Source organism: Branchiostoma belcheri, unplaced genomic scaffold (genome assembly GCF_001625305.1).
Source record: "Branchiostoma belcheri isolate BF01 breed outbred unplaced genomic scaffold, Haploidv18h27 scaffold33, whole genome shotgun sequence".
Lineage (NCBI taxonomy): Eukaryota > Metazoa > Chordata > Leptocardii > Amphioxiformes > Branchiostomatidae > Branchiostoma > Branchiostoma belcheri.
The window spans coordinates 561,331-576,524 of NW_017803943.1; the positions used below are offsets into that span (position 1 = coordinate 561,331).

Sequence of the window (15,194 nt, forward strand, 5' to 3'; positions counted from 1 at the left end):
CTTGAAGACAGCATCAAATTGGCAAGACAGTATCAAATTGGCCAGGCAGTACCCAATATGCCGACCAAAAAAAGATACCAGAACAATAAAAAGAAAGCCCGACAAAACGCGCCTGAACACGCCTAAAATAAGCCGAAGGTTTTGTTTCGATCTAGAGTACCTGTTTCCTGCAATAAGTCATGAATGCCACAAGTCAAGTGTTCACGTCAATCAACTACCCATACAATACATGCGAGACCGTGAATTCACTAGTGACATTCAGACCTATTCATACACGTTATGTAGACTAAATGTCAAAGCTATTTGATATTGTATCTTAAGTACATTGTACACACTGCGGTAGACGGCAGCCAGGTTCACGTGTCAGATGCATACGTTGCTTTGAGTACAAATTCGATCGAAGAGCATATGAAAGGCATGCGAATGTATTTAGTGGATGGAGCAGCGTGTATTTCTGTTTCTTTCGCTTTCCGTTAGCCGATATTCAAATGTCAGTAGGCGACGTGTAGTGCATTTCCCAGAAATCATTCTCTAGTTTCTCATATCTTGACAAATACATGTAGATGTAAATTTGAAAAATTTATTTATTGATCTTTCCGTAAAAAAAGCTAAAACTGGATCTTTTTTTCAGCTTTGTTACATAACTGAGGGGAGCATTACGAAGACTTTTTCTAAGCTCATGTTTAAAATGAAAACACAATAAGAGACACACTAGACACATACGATGAAAGGCGTATGTACAAAATACCTACAACTAAAACAGAAACAATGACGAAAAGGATCATTTCATTCTTGAAACGTTTAGAAATAATACAGATTCTTGAATGTATAGTTTCTGCCAACGTTATTCCACTGTCGTTAGCGTTGAACTACTGGAGGTAGATTTATATAGTGGACTCACCGTTGTTGTCGTTGCTGTTATCGTCGTTGTTGTAGAATCAGGTTTTCTTCAACACCTAGAGCGCTGCCTGGTGTCTTCGGTGGTAAACGCGAGATTGCCGCATGTTCTCTTTCACCGTCTTATACTAAATTCACGAGCTTGTAAGGTGGTCTTCCTGTGACTCAGTATACCATATATGTAGAACGTCTTGTCGTGGTGCGTCACTCCACCTACGGATATGCTTCTCCCACGTCACCGTACCGCCGTGTCCCAGAGGACCAGCCAGGCTTTTATTTTACAATTTTTTTGTAGCCGTACGTTGATATGCAAGATTGTATCCCGGATGTGAGCAGACCCCATCAGGAGAAGGCGAACCAACCAGAAGCGCCCATCACAACAACCCGCCTTCAGAGGGGCTATTTTTAGCTCCGCCGGGGACAATCTCATAAGTACTGTCGTCTCGCGAAGGGATTGAGAATGGATTATGGGGATTTGTTTCAATAAATAAATGAGTGAAGACCTTTATTCGTCGGTGAAGGTTAGACATCCAGGTAATAAGATACGTAAAAAAATAGTGTCACTGACGAAAGTTAGTGGATGCTAACTTGAAACGTCTGATCGTTTTTAAAACCATATCCAGTTGCTTGAGAAACTGTTTTTTTGGCGAAAACCTTTATTGTGCATGTATTCTCACTGGGTTAGCGTTACAGGTCACAAACAGAATAATATCTTGTATATAAATGCATATAGAAATACATGATCAACCTAGCACTAGCACTATTGTCTACAAAGTAAATTCTACTTCTCCTCGCTTCTCTGTGATGGTGAAAATGTAAGAACAGACAGTTTTAAGATCGGGGTATTAGAAATGTGAATTTGTATCGCTAAGGTGTATGAAGTAGGTAATAACGTTAACGTTGATGTAATTAGTATATAATGTTAAATTCTCTCATTGTTGTTCAAACTACATTCTACTACAATATGACTTTCATCTTCTAATATCAGAGTTACAGTATCGACAATCAAGGCAGCTATCGACAATGTGAGGGGCGTGCGTGGTTAATACGTGGGGGTTGATGCAAATGACGTGTATTCTTTATCCATGAATAGGGTATACAAATTCCCTTATCAATGGGACCTTGGTATTGTTAAAATTAACTGTCGTCTCCATCAATATGGCATGAAAGTATTTCTTTACGTACTTGTGCAGTTGTGTACAACCCTTACCTTTTCTCTCATGACCTCAATGAAAATTGACCTGCAGGCCAATTTGAGCTTCTCATGAATAAACATGTGATTGTGTACCATTTAGTAATGGCGACTGTTAATCAGTACATTGGTCGTAGCAAGGAGGTTTTGGTCGTAGTGGGCGAGAAAGAGAGCGAGGGTGACAGCGGGTGTGAGAGAGAGAGAGAGAGAGAGAGAGAAGGAAAGAGGGAGAGAGAGAGGAGAGAGAGGGAGAGATCTGTACTATGGCTGTGTCGTCTTAGCCCCATCTGTATCTGTATCTGTATAGCCGGTATAACCGCCTTTCGGCGTAACACACCAGCTTCGCAGGCACGCGGCGCGGCGGCAGCTGGCTATATTACACCGATCGACTTGTTACACCTAACCCATCTTCGCCCTTCGCCTGATGGAGGCGCTTTCCTTCCTTTGCAGTTGTTTGAAACCACCTGCCATTGTTCGCTGGTACTGCAACTTCTCCGCACAGCCTGTCAGTACCGGTGTTACGCAATCTATCGCTGTCAGGAACTGATTGGGCCTCCTCCCGTCTGGACAGTAATGAGTAGAAGAGAAGGTATATCAACAATACTTAAACGTACCACACAATTGTACAAGCTAAGAACATTACCTGAACTAGAGTTCCACGATCTCATACCTTCGCCAAATGATGTTAGCCTTTATGAATAAGAAATATACTAATCACCCTGATTATGCAAATAGGATCCTCAATTGCATGAATTATATCAGTCTGTTGATCATATTCTACACCAAAAGACAGTCTTATCTTAACAAAGAATGTCATTTCCTCATAAATTATGCAGATGTGGTCCTTATTTTAATAAGTTATGTTTAATTATGTTCACCTTCACTTAACTTTCAAACACCCCAAGTATGAAATTCCAGGCAGTTACCACTATGCAATTATAACATTTTCTCATTAATTATGCAAATTAAGTCTTCATTTGCATAATCAATATTTGCCTGTGTTTCTCTCGTTCTTAATAACATACGTTACAAGCTTGAACTTCCTATCATGGAATGCAGCTGATTTATAGAATTTCCTCATTATTCATGCAAATTACATCAATATTTGCATAATTGTAATATCATTATGTCAAGCATCACTTAAGCTACCTACATACCAAAAATCACGATGATCCATCAATCGGTTCTTGAGCTATCCTCTTTTAAACATTTGTCCTTTAAACCCCCTGCAGTTCTAGAGCAAGCAACTAGGGGGCTCAAACTCATGTCACTTCATCCCCAGCACAAGAGCTATCTACCACTAAAATTTGGTTACCCTAGCATGTCTGAATCTTGAGATATCAAAACCGGAAGTTCTGCTGCAGTACCATAACAAGCCGCCAGGTGGCCCAAAATCTAATCATTTTGAGGTCTCATCAAGACCTACCCACCTACCAAATATCAAGTCAGTCCATTTAAGCCTTCTCAAGTTATCGTGTTTACAGACAGACACACACACACACACACACATACACGAACGCCTCTGAAAACATAACCTTCTTGGCGAAGGTAATAATGAAGATAGCAATGCATACCAAAGTGTAGAATACCAGGAAAATCATATCATCTTGAAAACATGTCATTGAAGAAAACAATACTTCGCTTTCTTGGCGCGCTGCTCTTTCAAATCAGCTTTTTGAAAATTCCCCGTAATCTTTGGAGGTATTCATTCCTTCAACCAGTGAAGGTCACTCTGAAGAGTTGTTCGTAACTATGTGAGGTTCTCAACGTCATTCGGGTAAATTCCCTCACGATCAGCCATGAGAATGAGATACGCGAATCTCTGGGTCGGTATAAGTGCGGACAAAACTGCAGTTTAGTCAGAGTAAACGGCTGGCTCCGTTATACTTACAGCTATCCCCGGGTCACTCATAACGAGAACACCCTACCTGTCTACTGCCTTAGTGCTCAGGCCAGGAATTATTCTTTGCTCCTCTCCGTAAGGTGCCTCCAAGTACGTTGGTGAAGATTAGACAACCAGGTAAAAAATACTCATCCAGAAGTCTTTGACCTCCGTATTTTATCCATTAGTCGAGTTTGAATGCTTGAGAGTCTGCGCACTTACTTAGGCAGGTAGGCAGAGTTTGAACTTTGGACGCCGAACTTTCTGCGAGTACCTCCAAGTAGCACGGTCGCTATCTGCCATCCACTGACATCTCAGAGAGCATCCGCTGCTGCTTGAAGCTGAAAAATGAGTGTGCTGCAGCTGTACATGTCCTATCCCGTGTGTGTGCCCGACGTTGTCTGGCTGGTGGCGCTGCTCGTGTTGGTTTACGGGCTGCTGTACGGCGGGGAGAGGCGGCGAGGACTGGTCCTCCCGCCCGGCCCCACCCCGCTGCCGATCCTCGGGAACCTGCTGCACATGGCCGGCGCCGACCCGCACATCAGGATGACTGAGATGGCGAGGAAGTTCGGCGACGTCTATCAGGTAGACATTTGACTGCCATTATCACTGCTTGGTCTGTTGGGTCAGCTTGCCTAAGCTTGATGTTTCTGACTTAGATAGAGGTGCTGCAATGAGCACTAGTCCAGTGCCTAGAAGTGGACCACCTGCAACTGAGCTTGCACTGAGCCTCGAATCGTTCAAACACCTTCAAGCATACGTAGAGGACCATTTTACTGAAATAGCGGAACCATTGCCTGTGCTTTATGTTATGCTTAAATATTGAATTTTCATGATTGTCCTATGTGTCTCCAGCCACACGCATAAAAGACGCAAGGCTATCAAACAAACTACCAAACGCTCGTGAAACACGATAATACTTGCGTTACGTTTGTCTACTGTCATTAGAAGGGCATTGACAATATTGACATAGCTGAACCAAAACCACCAATGCAAATGCGAAGGCTGGAACGTAAGTGTTGAAAAATTCTCTTAGATATTTTACACTTATCTCCAGGTGTGGCTTGGCATGGAGAAAGTCGTCGTCATCAGTGACATTGACCTTGCTAAGGAGGCCCTGGTGAAGAGCGGGGACGACTTTGCGGGCCGCGCCCCCCTCCCCACCACCGACCTCCTGTCCAACAGCGGCATGGGCATCGCCTTCGCGGACTACGGCAGGGGCTGGAGGATCCACAAGAAACTCACGCACAACGCGCTAAAGGTACCTGGTTGTCCTGGTTATGTAGTATACTGGTACAGGAAACTTTCACACACAACGCGCTAAAGGTCGGTATAGTACAGGAATCTCATGCACAACGCGCTTATAGTACATGCAGCTCACACACAAAGTGCCCAAACAGTAACATCTAAGCAGATCTTTTGTTGGCTGACAGTATCGCATTGGCAAGACAGTATCAAAAGTGGCAGGCGTAAAATATACTAGTGCAAGAAAGAAAGCCCCCAAACGCCTAAACACACATAAAAACGCCTAAAACCTTTCTTTTGCAATACATAAGTGCGGGAAGGAACTTTGACTTTGATTAACTTGACGAAGGGAGGCTTTACCTTTGTTTCTATATCAATTCTTTACTTCACCCATTGCCAAGGCCAACCTTACATGTCTGTTACCTCTCGCTGTGATTAGATGTTCGGTAACGGAATGCAGCAGCTGGAGAGCAGGATATCTCAGGAAGCGGACTGGCTGTGTTCCCACCTCGGCGCCTCTGCAGGACAACCCCTGGATCCGTACACGGGCCTGAACGTCGTGATAGGTAACATCATTTATTTATCTCTCTATTAGAATTGCAAACATAGCAATACAATATGGAGGCCATGGCGACCATGGCTGATGTCGGCCACCACATACATACATACTTATTTATTTATCTATTTATTACAATTCACCAGATACACATGTACATGCATATGGAAGGCATGGTGGAACAGGTGGACCTAAGTATACCTTTTCAAGGCCACCATGCCGACAAATAAATAGACAATGTACACAAAAAATACAAAGCAATAATTAAAACAATAATACCTGCATACCATAAACATATACACATAACAGTAGAGTCATAAATCGCGACATAGTATATAGTTGAGAGGCCATTGGGAGGTCATTCAAATACAACAAGCAATAGACATCTTCCCTCCATGAACGAGGTTGGTGTTGTGTACAAACAAACCACCCCATTAGCAAGGCCGGCAGGTCAATGACCCAAAAACAACCAGACCAAAGAAATATATAGCCTGTCAAACAGGAGGTAAAAACAGATACACTGTGGTCAAACACAGACCACACTACTATAAAATAGGGTGATAATGTAGAAATCCTTTTAAATTAAGCAATACAAATATACGACAACCTGCTAATGCACTCTAAAACACAAAGAGACTCAACAACTACCCACATACCAAAAATTATACCAAACCATCCACCAGATTTTCCAAACATTCAACACAAAAAGACCAACGTTAAACATTTTGTAAATATCAAACGCAAACAGCTAGGAAACCCAAATTTAAACCACTAAACCATAATAATAACAACTACATGCTACCTTTATATCGCACAAACAGTCCATAACGCGCCAACAATAGAATAAAAAAATTAAACTGCAGTACCAAGGTCAATCACCAGGGGCTCAAAGTCAACCTACACAATCTCCAAGGCCCCATCCATCAATCTGCCAAATATCATACAGTTCCTTTTCACCGATCTTCAGATATCAGACCAAAACATGAAACGGACCAAAAACAATACCCCCATTACATGGAGGGTAATTATATATAATATTACAGGTAACATCATCAGCAGTCTGTGCCTGGGGAAGCGGTACGAGCCGGACGACCCGGAGTTCAGGACCATCGTGCACTACAACGAAGGGCTGGTGGATACAGTGGGCAAGGACGGGCTCATTGATGTCTTCCCTCTGTTAGCAGTAAGTATGGCTTAGCCACATTGCTCTATATGACCTTATATCGCTTCCGGATGATTGGCACTAGCTATCTGCCATGATAGTTGCAGGCTTGAATCATTACGCTCTTAAGCTTCATGCTCTAAAATATCTGTCGTAGGTCGTAGGTCATGGGATTTTCAAGCAGGGTTTGACGGACCTCAACCTTCAGACTATGCTTATCTAGGAATGCACGACGGGTCTTAGCTTTACCTATGGAATTTGTCCCAAATCACAAGGGAAGGTGTTTTTGCGGTCCTAATGGTATACTTTTCAAACTTTTTAGAAACTTCCGAACGCCACGGTGAGGAAGATGAAGGAGTGCCTGGAGCTGAGGAATAAAGTCCTGTCTAAAAACATCGAAGAACATCGGGTAGGTTGACATTCCATCATGGCATTGAAAGTCTCTACTCGTCAGTAGTTCATGTCAGGATTAGTGTCTGTTCTCATACGTGTATTCTCGTAACACGATAGGAAACTTCCAGGTACATGTACCTTTAGAATTGTAACTTGCCCATCAATTACTGGGTTAACATGTCTGTACGGTCACATGCCCAATGGTGTAGTGGGTCATTAATCCTGAAGAAAGCCGTAACATAAAGACGGTCGAAAAATCATTGAGTAGGCACTGTGCTTTGACGAGGTTACTTTTGTGACAATGTTCAACATGCTAGAGAGACATTCCTACTGCCACTGTTCATCAGCTTCTGATGCCTGCGGATGATTGACAGATTATTGGGTGTTCTAACTGTTGACGTCATTGCCGTTGCTAGGCGACCTACCAGGCCGGGAAGCTGCGTGACTTGATTGACACGCTGCTGAAGGCTCAGGCTGAGGCGGTGATGGTGGGCGGACACCGGGCGCTCCGGCACCTGAGCGACGAGCACATCCTCATCACCGTTAACGACGTGTTCGGGGGAGGCATGGAGACGGCCACAACCACGATGAGATGGATCCTGCTGTTTCTTGTGCACTATCCTGAGGTGAGAATTTAATTAGCATAAATTTGCATAAAGGACCTATACAGAATCACTTTATTCCACAAGGACCTTACCACATCATACCTTAAAATGATCAGGAGACATCAAGGTATGGTTTAAATGGTACTGTTCTACGTATGTACAGGGTGGGCTACGTTTCTAAAATCTAATGCTCTTCGGGCACGGTCCTAGATACACAGTCCAAGCGTATCCAGAACCGTGCTTTATCCATATCCCTGCTCAGACACGGTTATCGATAGTCCACGCGTATCCAGAACCGTACCTGGAGCAACTTTACGTTCGTGGATATGCGGAGACAAACCAGAACCGTACCTGATCCTAACCCTAACTCATTCAGACATATGACTAGGAAGGCACAGTTCTGGATGCTGCATTCTCACGAGTTCTCACGCACATACTGCGAATCTTTCAGGTCCAGGACCGTATCCAGCGGGAGATGCAGCGGGCCCTGTGCGCGAACGACCCTGTCCGTCTGTGTGACCGGGAGCGGCTGCCGTACCTGGAGGCCACCATCAGAGAGGTGCTCCGGATGAGACCCGTGGCGCCGCTCGCCATTCCCCACAAAACCATCAGGGACACTTCGTAAGTAATCATTCAAGCAGATCTTTTCAGTTCAGTTCATCCTTCAGGTGACACCATGTGCTGTCTCCACAAGTTCCTTGGTGTCTGCAAAGACAAAATCAAATTGGCCAGGCAGTATCCATTGGCCAGTGGCGAAATGTCAACTGTCTGGCCAATGGATACTGCCTGGCCAATTTGATTCTGTTGAAGCTTGCAGCCACCAGAAGATCTGGAAACTTTACGTCATCGACACATAATAAGCGGATCTGCTCTTTTAAGTTCTTTTTAGGTTTCTTTCAAAGAAAGGGCCAAGAGAAAGAAATTTGGCACGAGGATCCAAAACCAACGCGATCAAATGTCCAAACAAACATTATGCTATTAACAAAACAAACAAAAATTATGCTCATACAAGACCTTCTGATGTCAGGCATCCTACTCTAAAGGTCCTAAATCGATAGTTAATATTGAGAAACACAATTGCTTCCAGAAGTCACAAACAACATCTTTATTTCTTGTACAGGGTCGGAGACTACGACGTTCCCCAGGGAACCCGTGTGATGTTTAACCTGTGGGCGATTCACCATGACGAGCGGCACTGGACAGACCCGGCAACTTTCAACCCTGGTCAGTCATTGTTTTCTTTTCAGGCCAATTAGCAGCTTAGCAATTGATTAAATTTATTTTTCTATTCTCAATTCTTTATGCAATTTATGATTGTCAATTTTCAACGTTTATTTGGAATAAGAACACTGTAATTGTTCCCTTTGAGTGCAAATGTTTTTACCACAGATAACGCTTGTGCACGCCGGAGTATAAGATGTCAAAAGCAGCAAACCGGTTAATTGTCTGATGCAACGATCAGTTACTGTGTAGCTTATGATTGTTAATGTCAAACGTTATAGACTATTAAAACAATTTGCCAAAAGTACATTTAGGTTCAAAACTTATGAACACATTTAATATATCCTCAGATGCAACTAAGTTGCCTGATGCGATGATGCTTCGTAATGTTGATGATGTCCATGATCTATATCTGATGATGACTGTGCTCTCCCAATGTTTTGCCCTGCACAGACCGTTTCCTGGACGGTAAGACAGGTCAGCTGGTGCGCGGCGGCGCAAATTTCCGTCTCGTAAACGGTCGTCGCCTTTCCGAACGGTCGTCGCCTTTTTTCAGAACGGTCGTCGCCTTTCGGAGCGGTCGTCGCCATTTCCGATCGACCGAACTTCAGTTCCGAATATCCGCGACATGTTCGGGACTTCCCCGAGTTCTTTGAATGTGTGAAATCACACTTCCTGAAGATAACATCGCGACCGAAGACGGGCCAGAACTTGGCTAGGTGGATTGAAGTTGCGTGGGTGCTAGTACATGTATTATAATTATAAGTTCCGGGGGTTGAATTATCTAGGTAAGAACTAGGTTAGTGTTTGAGAAATTCTCGATTGGAACGGGAAGGGTTTGGGTAACTCTGAACTCGAATGTCTCTGGGTATTTATTTTTCTTGTATGTGAACATGTCCTCTCCCTTTTTTCTTTGTTTCCTTTTGAAATGCGAATAAACATTATTTGAAAAAAAAACCTCTGAACTAGAACGTTTTTAGGTTTTCATACATTGCTGAATTTGAAACGGGGGCGAGAAATACTCCACATGCATTTTTGGAACAGCCCATTGTGCGAGCATGTAATTTATGAATGCTGCAGGATGGTCTGACTCAGAAACATTCATTCGGAAGCACCATCACACATGCAGGCATTTACTCTGACCAAGGACATTATGTCCTGACTGACTGACTCACAACTCCACCACAGCCGGGTTTTATTTTGTTGTCTCAGTGCTTGCTCAGCATAGCAGGCCATTTCACACTTGTCACCAGCATGGCATTGATGTGCTACCCAGTGAATGTGTCGTATTTACATACAGTGCAGTGGTGAATGTGTCAAGTATTAACATTCAGCAAGGTAACAAAACATAGACATTTCGGGATGAAAATAGCTTTACAAGTTTGTCAAAACTCCTGTCAAAGTAAGACATTGTCCCCCTTCTAAAACAACAGGTCCTTTATTAATCCTACATGAATTTAACATAAACGAAAGGAATACATACCACAGGGATTGAGAAATATAGCACAGGGACGGAATCTATGTTTGTTTTTGGTTGAAGCAAATGTCTCTGGTTGAAGATTCATTTGTCATTTGTATAAACGGCATTATATGAACCCTTCTTCAGTTTGTTGGCGAAGGGAAACAAGAATAGGCTGGAGAAGATCCAGGCCTAGGATCGTATGCTGATCTTATAAAATCAGCAGTTGAGGAGACAAGTTACTTTTCTGGCCCGCCTACGGTCGCCATGTTATGGACTGAGTGCGATTCACACATTCCAAGAACTCCGGGAAGTCCCGAACATGCCGCGGATATTCGGAACTGAAGTTCGGTCGCTAGGAAATGGCGACGACCGCTCCGAAAGGCGACGACCGTTCTGAGAAAAGGCGACGACCGTTCGGAAAGGCGACGACCGTTTACGAGACGGAAATTTGCCGCGGCGGCAGCTTCCTGCCGTTCCTGGCCGGCTGTCGCGGCTGTCTGGGGGAGTCCATGGCCAAGGCCGAGCTGTTCCTCTTCACGGCGCGGATCCTCAGGGACTTCCGCCTGGAGCTGCCGCACGGGGTTTCCCCGCCAAGTCTGCAGGGGCGATATGGCGTCGTCATGGCTCCGGACAGATACAGGATATGCTTCAGACCACGGGAAGAACAAATATAGATTGGCGTTAAATCGTATATTTTCGTGTACAGGACTGTATTATCATTCTTCTCTTTGTTAAAGCCTGTGGCTAAGTTGGGCAGTATTGGCTGTATGTTACATCAACCTTCAATGCATTGGTTACATCTATTGCAGCCCAATAACCAATACATGTATAAATTAATAACTATATTAAGAATATTTAATATGATGTAGCTTATTTTTTGTGAGGAAATGTATAAAGGTCGATAACTTATTGTGTAATCGCAATTGATGGGTACTATCGTTCGTATACCTAGGCCAGTACCCCACGTTTTGAACCTGTAATATTACTTTAAAACAGGTCAGATGGCATCTGTGTAGTAACTATTTGGTACTGATACAGCTCGTAACAGTGTGCACAATCGTATTTATCTGTTTACCAGTATTTATGTCTTTATCCGTATCTATTTGTAACTTATTCATGTCCAGTACTTATCCTTATTCATTGTCATTGATGATTATCCTGTGTTGATGACTATGCCTCGTTCAATAAATAGCGTCGACTTTCAATCTGCGAGTTCTGTTTCTCATTTCCGAGCCAATTTGCAGGTAAAGAATGCAGTTTAACTTACATGAAGAAAACTCATGCATCAACGCTCAGTCTAGCTGGTGGCAGGCTTCCAATGCTACTAACTATAATATTATATCGTATGGCATCTATCGGCTATACTACACGCTAAAATGCCATTGTAAGCCCTGCGGTTATTTGACCTTGATTAGAGTAAATAGAGTGACTTCCTACATCCTGTTATGACATAATCTTGAAAATGTCAGATTGACCAAACCATATTCATGATAGATGCCTGATAATAAAATTTCCATTTCTTATCAGTATTTGACAGGTAATAATCAAACTCAACTACATTGCATCTGTCAGTATCTGTTTTGACATTCTCAGGCAAAAGATCGTCGTGCAATGACGTTTCTCTTCGACCCCACTTATCATACCACTGAACGAAGATACACACAAACACATGGCCTTGAAGATTAAGTAGTGTCAGGGCCGAGTAGTGATAGTTTTGGACGGCAACAGTCAGTCACACTAACACGCTCTTTGAATGCTAAATGTAGTTTGCCATCGCCTTCCGATCTAACCCTTATTTAGGCGATTTGTTAGCGGGTGCTGTAATGTTGCCATCAGTTAGTCATCAAGGCGTATATATACCGACCAAAACCAATGTCCCCATGGATGTCATCGGTAAAACCGCTGTATCTCCTTGAATGCACAGATGGCTTACAACATTCAAACTAGGGCTGCGGACCGGTACACTGTACCGGTCCAATACCGTAAAAATCGTTTCGGTACAGGTCCAAAATACCGGATCATGAAGTAACGAGTATATACCGAAATAGCTAGTTTATACCATGTATATGACTAAAGATAGGTAAATCCTACCACAAAGACGAAAAATTAGCACTGGAAAAGACGTAAACACCGTCGATTGATTTGAGATCCTCAGTCTCACGAGACATCGCGAGAGTGTGGCTGATCCAGGGTTGTGATTGGAAGATACTGACAAGTTGTCAACACTTTATTATTGTTTGTGTCATGATTGAAAAAGTGAAGAACACGTGTTGATTTGTCAAATTGTTCAGGTACAGGTACAGGTCCGGACCTGTACCTAAACCTCTGTACCGGTACCTGTACCGGTACCTGATGTTGCGTTTAGGTACGCAGCCCTAATTCAAACCGTTGCAAAACCACAGAAGTGTACTTACAAACATCGATAGCGTTAAAGGTACTGATCATGATCTTACCATATCAACTGTACATGTAGAAACAGCAGACAGTGATCTGTAGAGTAGATTTATATATGGACGGAGAAACTGCCATTTTTGGAGTATAAGACATGTTTTATGACGAGCTAGAGGGACATGAATTACAATGTTTATCACTGAATGACGATATTCTTGGTAAAATGTTAATGTGACGTAAGCTGACGTCTTCTCTGACGCTGCCAGTCAAGCACAAATATGACTGGAATGCTGTGCACCCCTCTCGACGTATCACCTTGATTCTTATCACACCATGTTCCATCTTTAACTACGAACTTTCTGGAGGAAAGATTCAAGAATCGATACCTTGGCGAAGCTTAACATTGATTCGAAACATTATTAGCAGAGAAATGAATTTCTCTTAGCAAATTACTCTGTTTATCTTAACACGATCGTGGTTTTGGAATTAGAACTTTTGAGATGGGGCCCCGGGAATCGATACATTGCCGGGCCCTAACATTGATCCTCAAGAAATTCATGGAGATACCATGAATTTCTGAGCAAAGTCATTACGTTGCCAACAGTAAAGAATATGACGAACATTACTCTTCTTTGGGAATTAATCAGTGCAGTCTAAATTAAGGTCTAGGTTCTAACATTGTAAATGAATCGACCTATGGTGTACACAATTAAAAATCTTCCGTAGTGACACTATATAGATGGTGTGTAACGAACATATACTTTCGTCATCTTTCTCTGTCAGGTATTTGTTTATCTTGCCCATCGAACTTACATAGCAACCTTTTTAATATATTGTGCATAGTTTTGGTACCAAGAGCAGACAATATCCAAGCGAGTCAACAATGTTCTGTAGTCATATTGAATTTTTTCCATCCCAATTTTGCCTTATGTAACATCATCGAATGCCATAGGCGAAAATCCTATGGGTCTTGTGACACGTTCCCCCGGGAAAACTGTAAAATCTTGACCCTCTGAATTTTCTAATATTTTCTGCATTATAGGGACAAATTTTGCTTCTCAACAAAGATTACTTTACTGACATATTTTTTTCATAACTTTACACACCGGTTTTGTCCGTCGAAGACGACTGATTGAACGAAAAATTTGTCTGGCATGACCATCAAAAAAAGAAAGACACTGGCTAGAACACTGAAAATAATCAATTCTCCATGTACTGTGCTGTGATTTTTGGATGTTCTGCGAAGTTTGCCCTTTTCTAGCGATTTAAAGATGTCAGATATTGATGTGGTAGAGCTCGGTGTTCACCGCGGTGTGGAGTGTAATAGATAATGTGCATGGATAGCTTCGATTTCCAGCTCTGATCAGACATCGCGGCTGCCCGGCCGTGTCATTGGTCTGACTACACCAGACGTGCTACAGCTGCGGCGTCTGCACACGGCACCATTTTCTACTCTACAAGCAGAGGTTTGGGCTTCGGCATATTTTGACGTGTTTTAGGCTCGTTTATTTGGCTTTCTTTTGTGTACCGGTATATTTCTTCGTGCCAGCCCAACACACAAAAGATACTAGTACAATAAAGAACGTCCGATAAGAATGCCTAAAACACGCCAAAAATAAGCCACAGCCCACCTCTGCTTCATTTCCGCTTCACAGGTTGAATGACAGATAAAAGCATTTTCTGTTCTTTGTATGTACGTAAATTAGTGCTAGAGTTTGAGTGTCCTGTGAAATATTTTTGACAGCAAGAATATATTAAGTGTACCTCCACTTGTTCTTTGTCCTTTTATTTTGCATTAATTGATATTTGATTAAAAAATAGTGCTCCTTATGTTATTTGTTATGTCAGTTCTTGATTGAAAAGCCATTGACGATCGGATCTGTTGGCAACAGCCAGGAATTTTTAAAAGTATAAGTGATTCTTTGAAAATGTCAGTCGGTGTATAATTTGCCCACAAAGGTCCCACTCAATAACACAACTTAGGAGGCTTCAATTTCGTTCATACCTCGCCGCCTTTAATTGACTGGTAGTTGCTACACCAGCGAATTTCTGTAGATCGGCTTGATTTTTTGTCTCAGGGATGAATGCATGTATAAAGATTTGTTCAACAGCGTTACATGTTTCCTAACAGATCGAGTCAAGTGCGATGTGGCATAGCTTTGATCATTGGGTAGATACGTCGTGCTTT

At 42.7% G+C, this 15,194-nt stretch overlaps 1 protein-coding gene across 1 annotated transcript; it reads left to right on the top strand.

Annotated features, from left to right (window-relative positions):
- Nucleotides 1-4,319: 4,319 nt before the first annotated feature.
- LOC109475258 (steroid 17-alpha-hydroxylase/17,20 lyase-like) lies at nucleotides 4,320-11,289 on the top strand. The gene is made up of 10 exons (XM_019775858.1): nucleotides 4,320-4,556; nucleotides 5,029-5,232; nucleotides 5,656-5,782; nucleotides 6,816-6,955; nucleotides 7,257-7,343; nucleotides 7,744-7,953; nucleotides 8,384-8,553; nucleotides 9,053-9,156; nucleotides 9,607-9,638; nucleotides 11,056-11,289. Exons 1-10 carry the CDS (start codon nucleotides 4,320-4,322, stop codon nucleotides 11,287-11,289), a joined length of 1,545 nt encoding a protein of 514 aa, XP_019631417.1.
- Nucleotides 11,290-15,194: the final 3,905 nt, after the last annotated feature.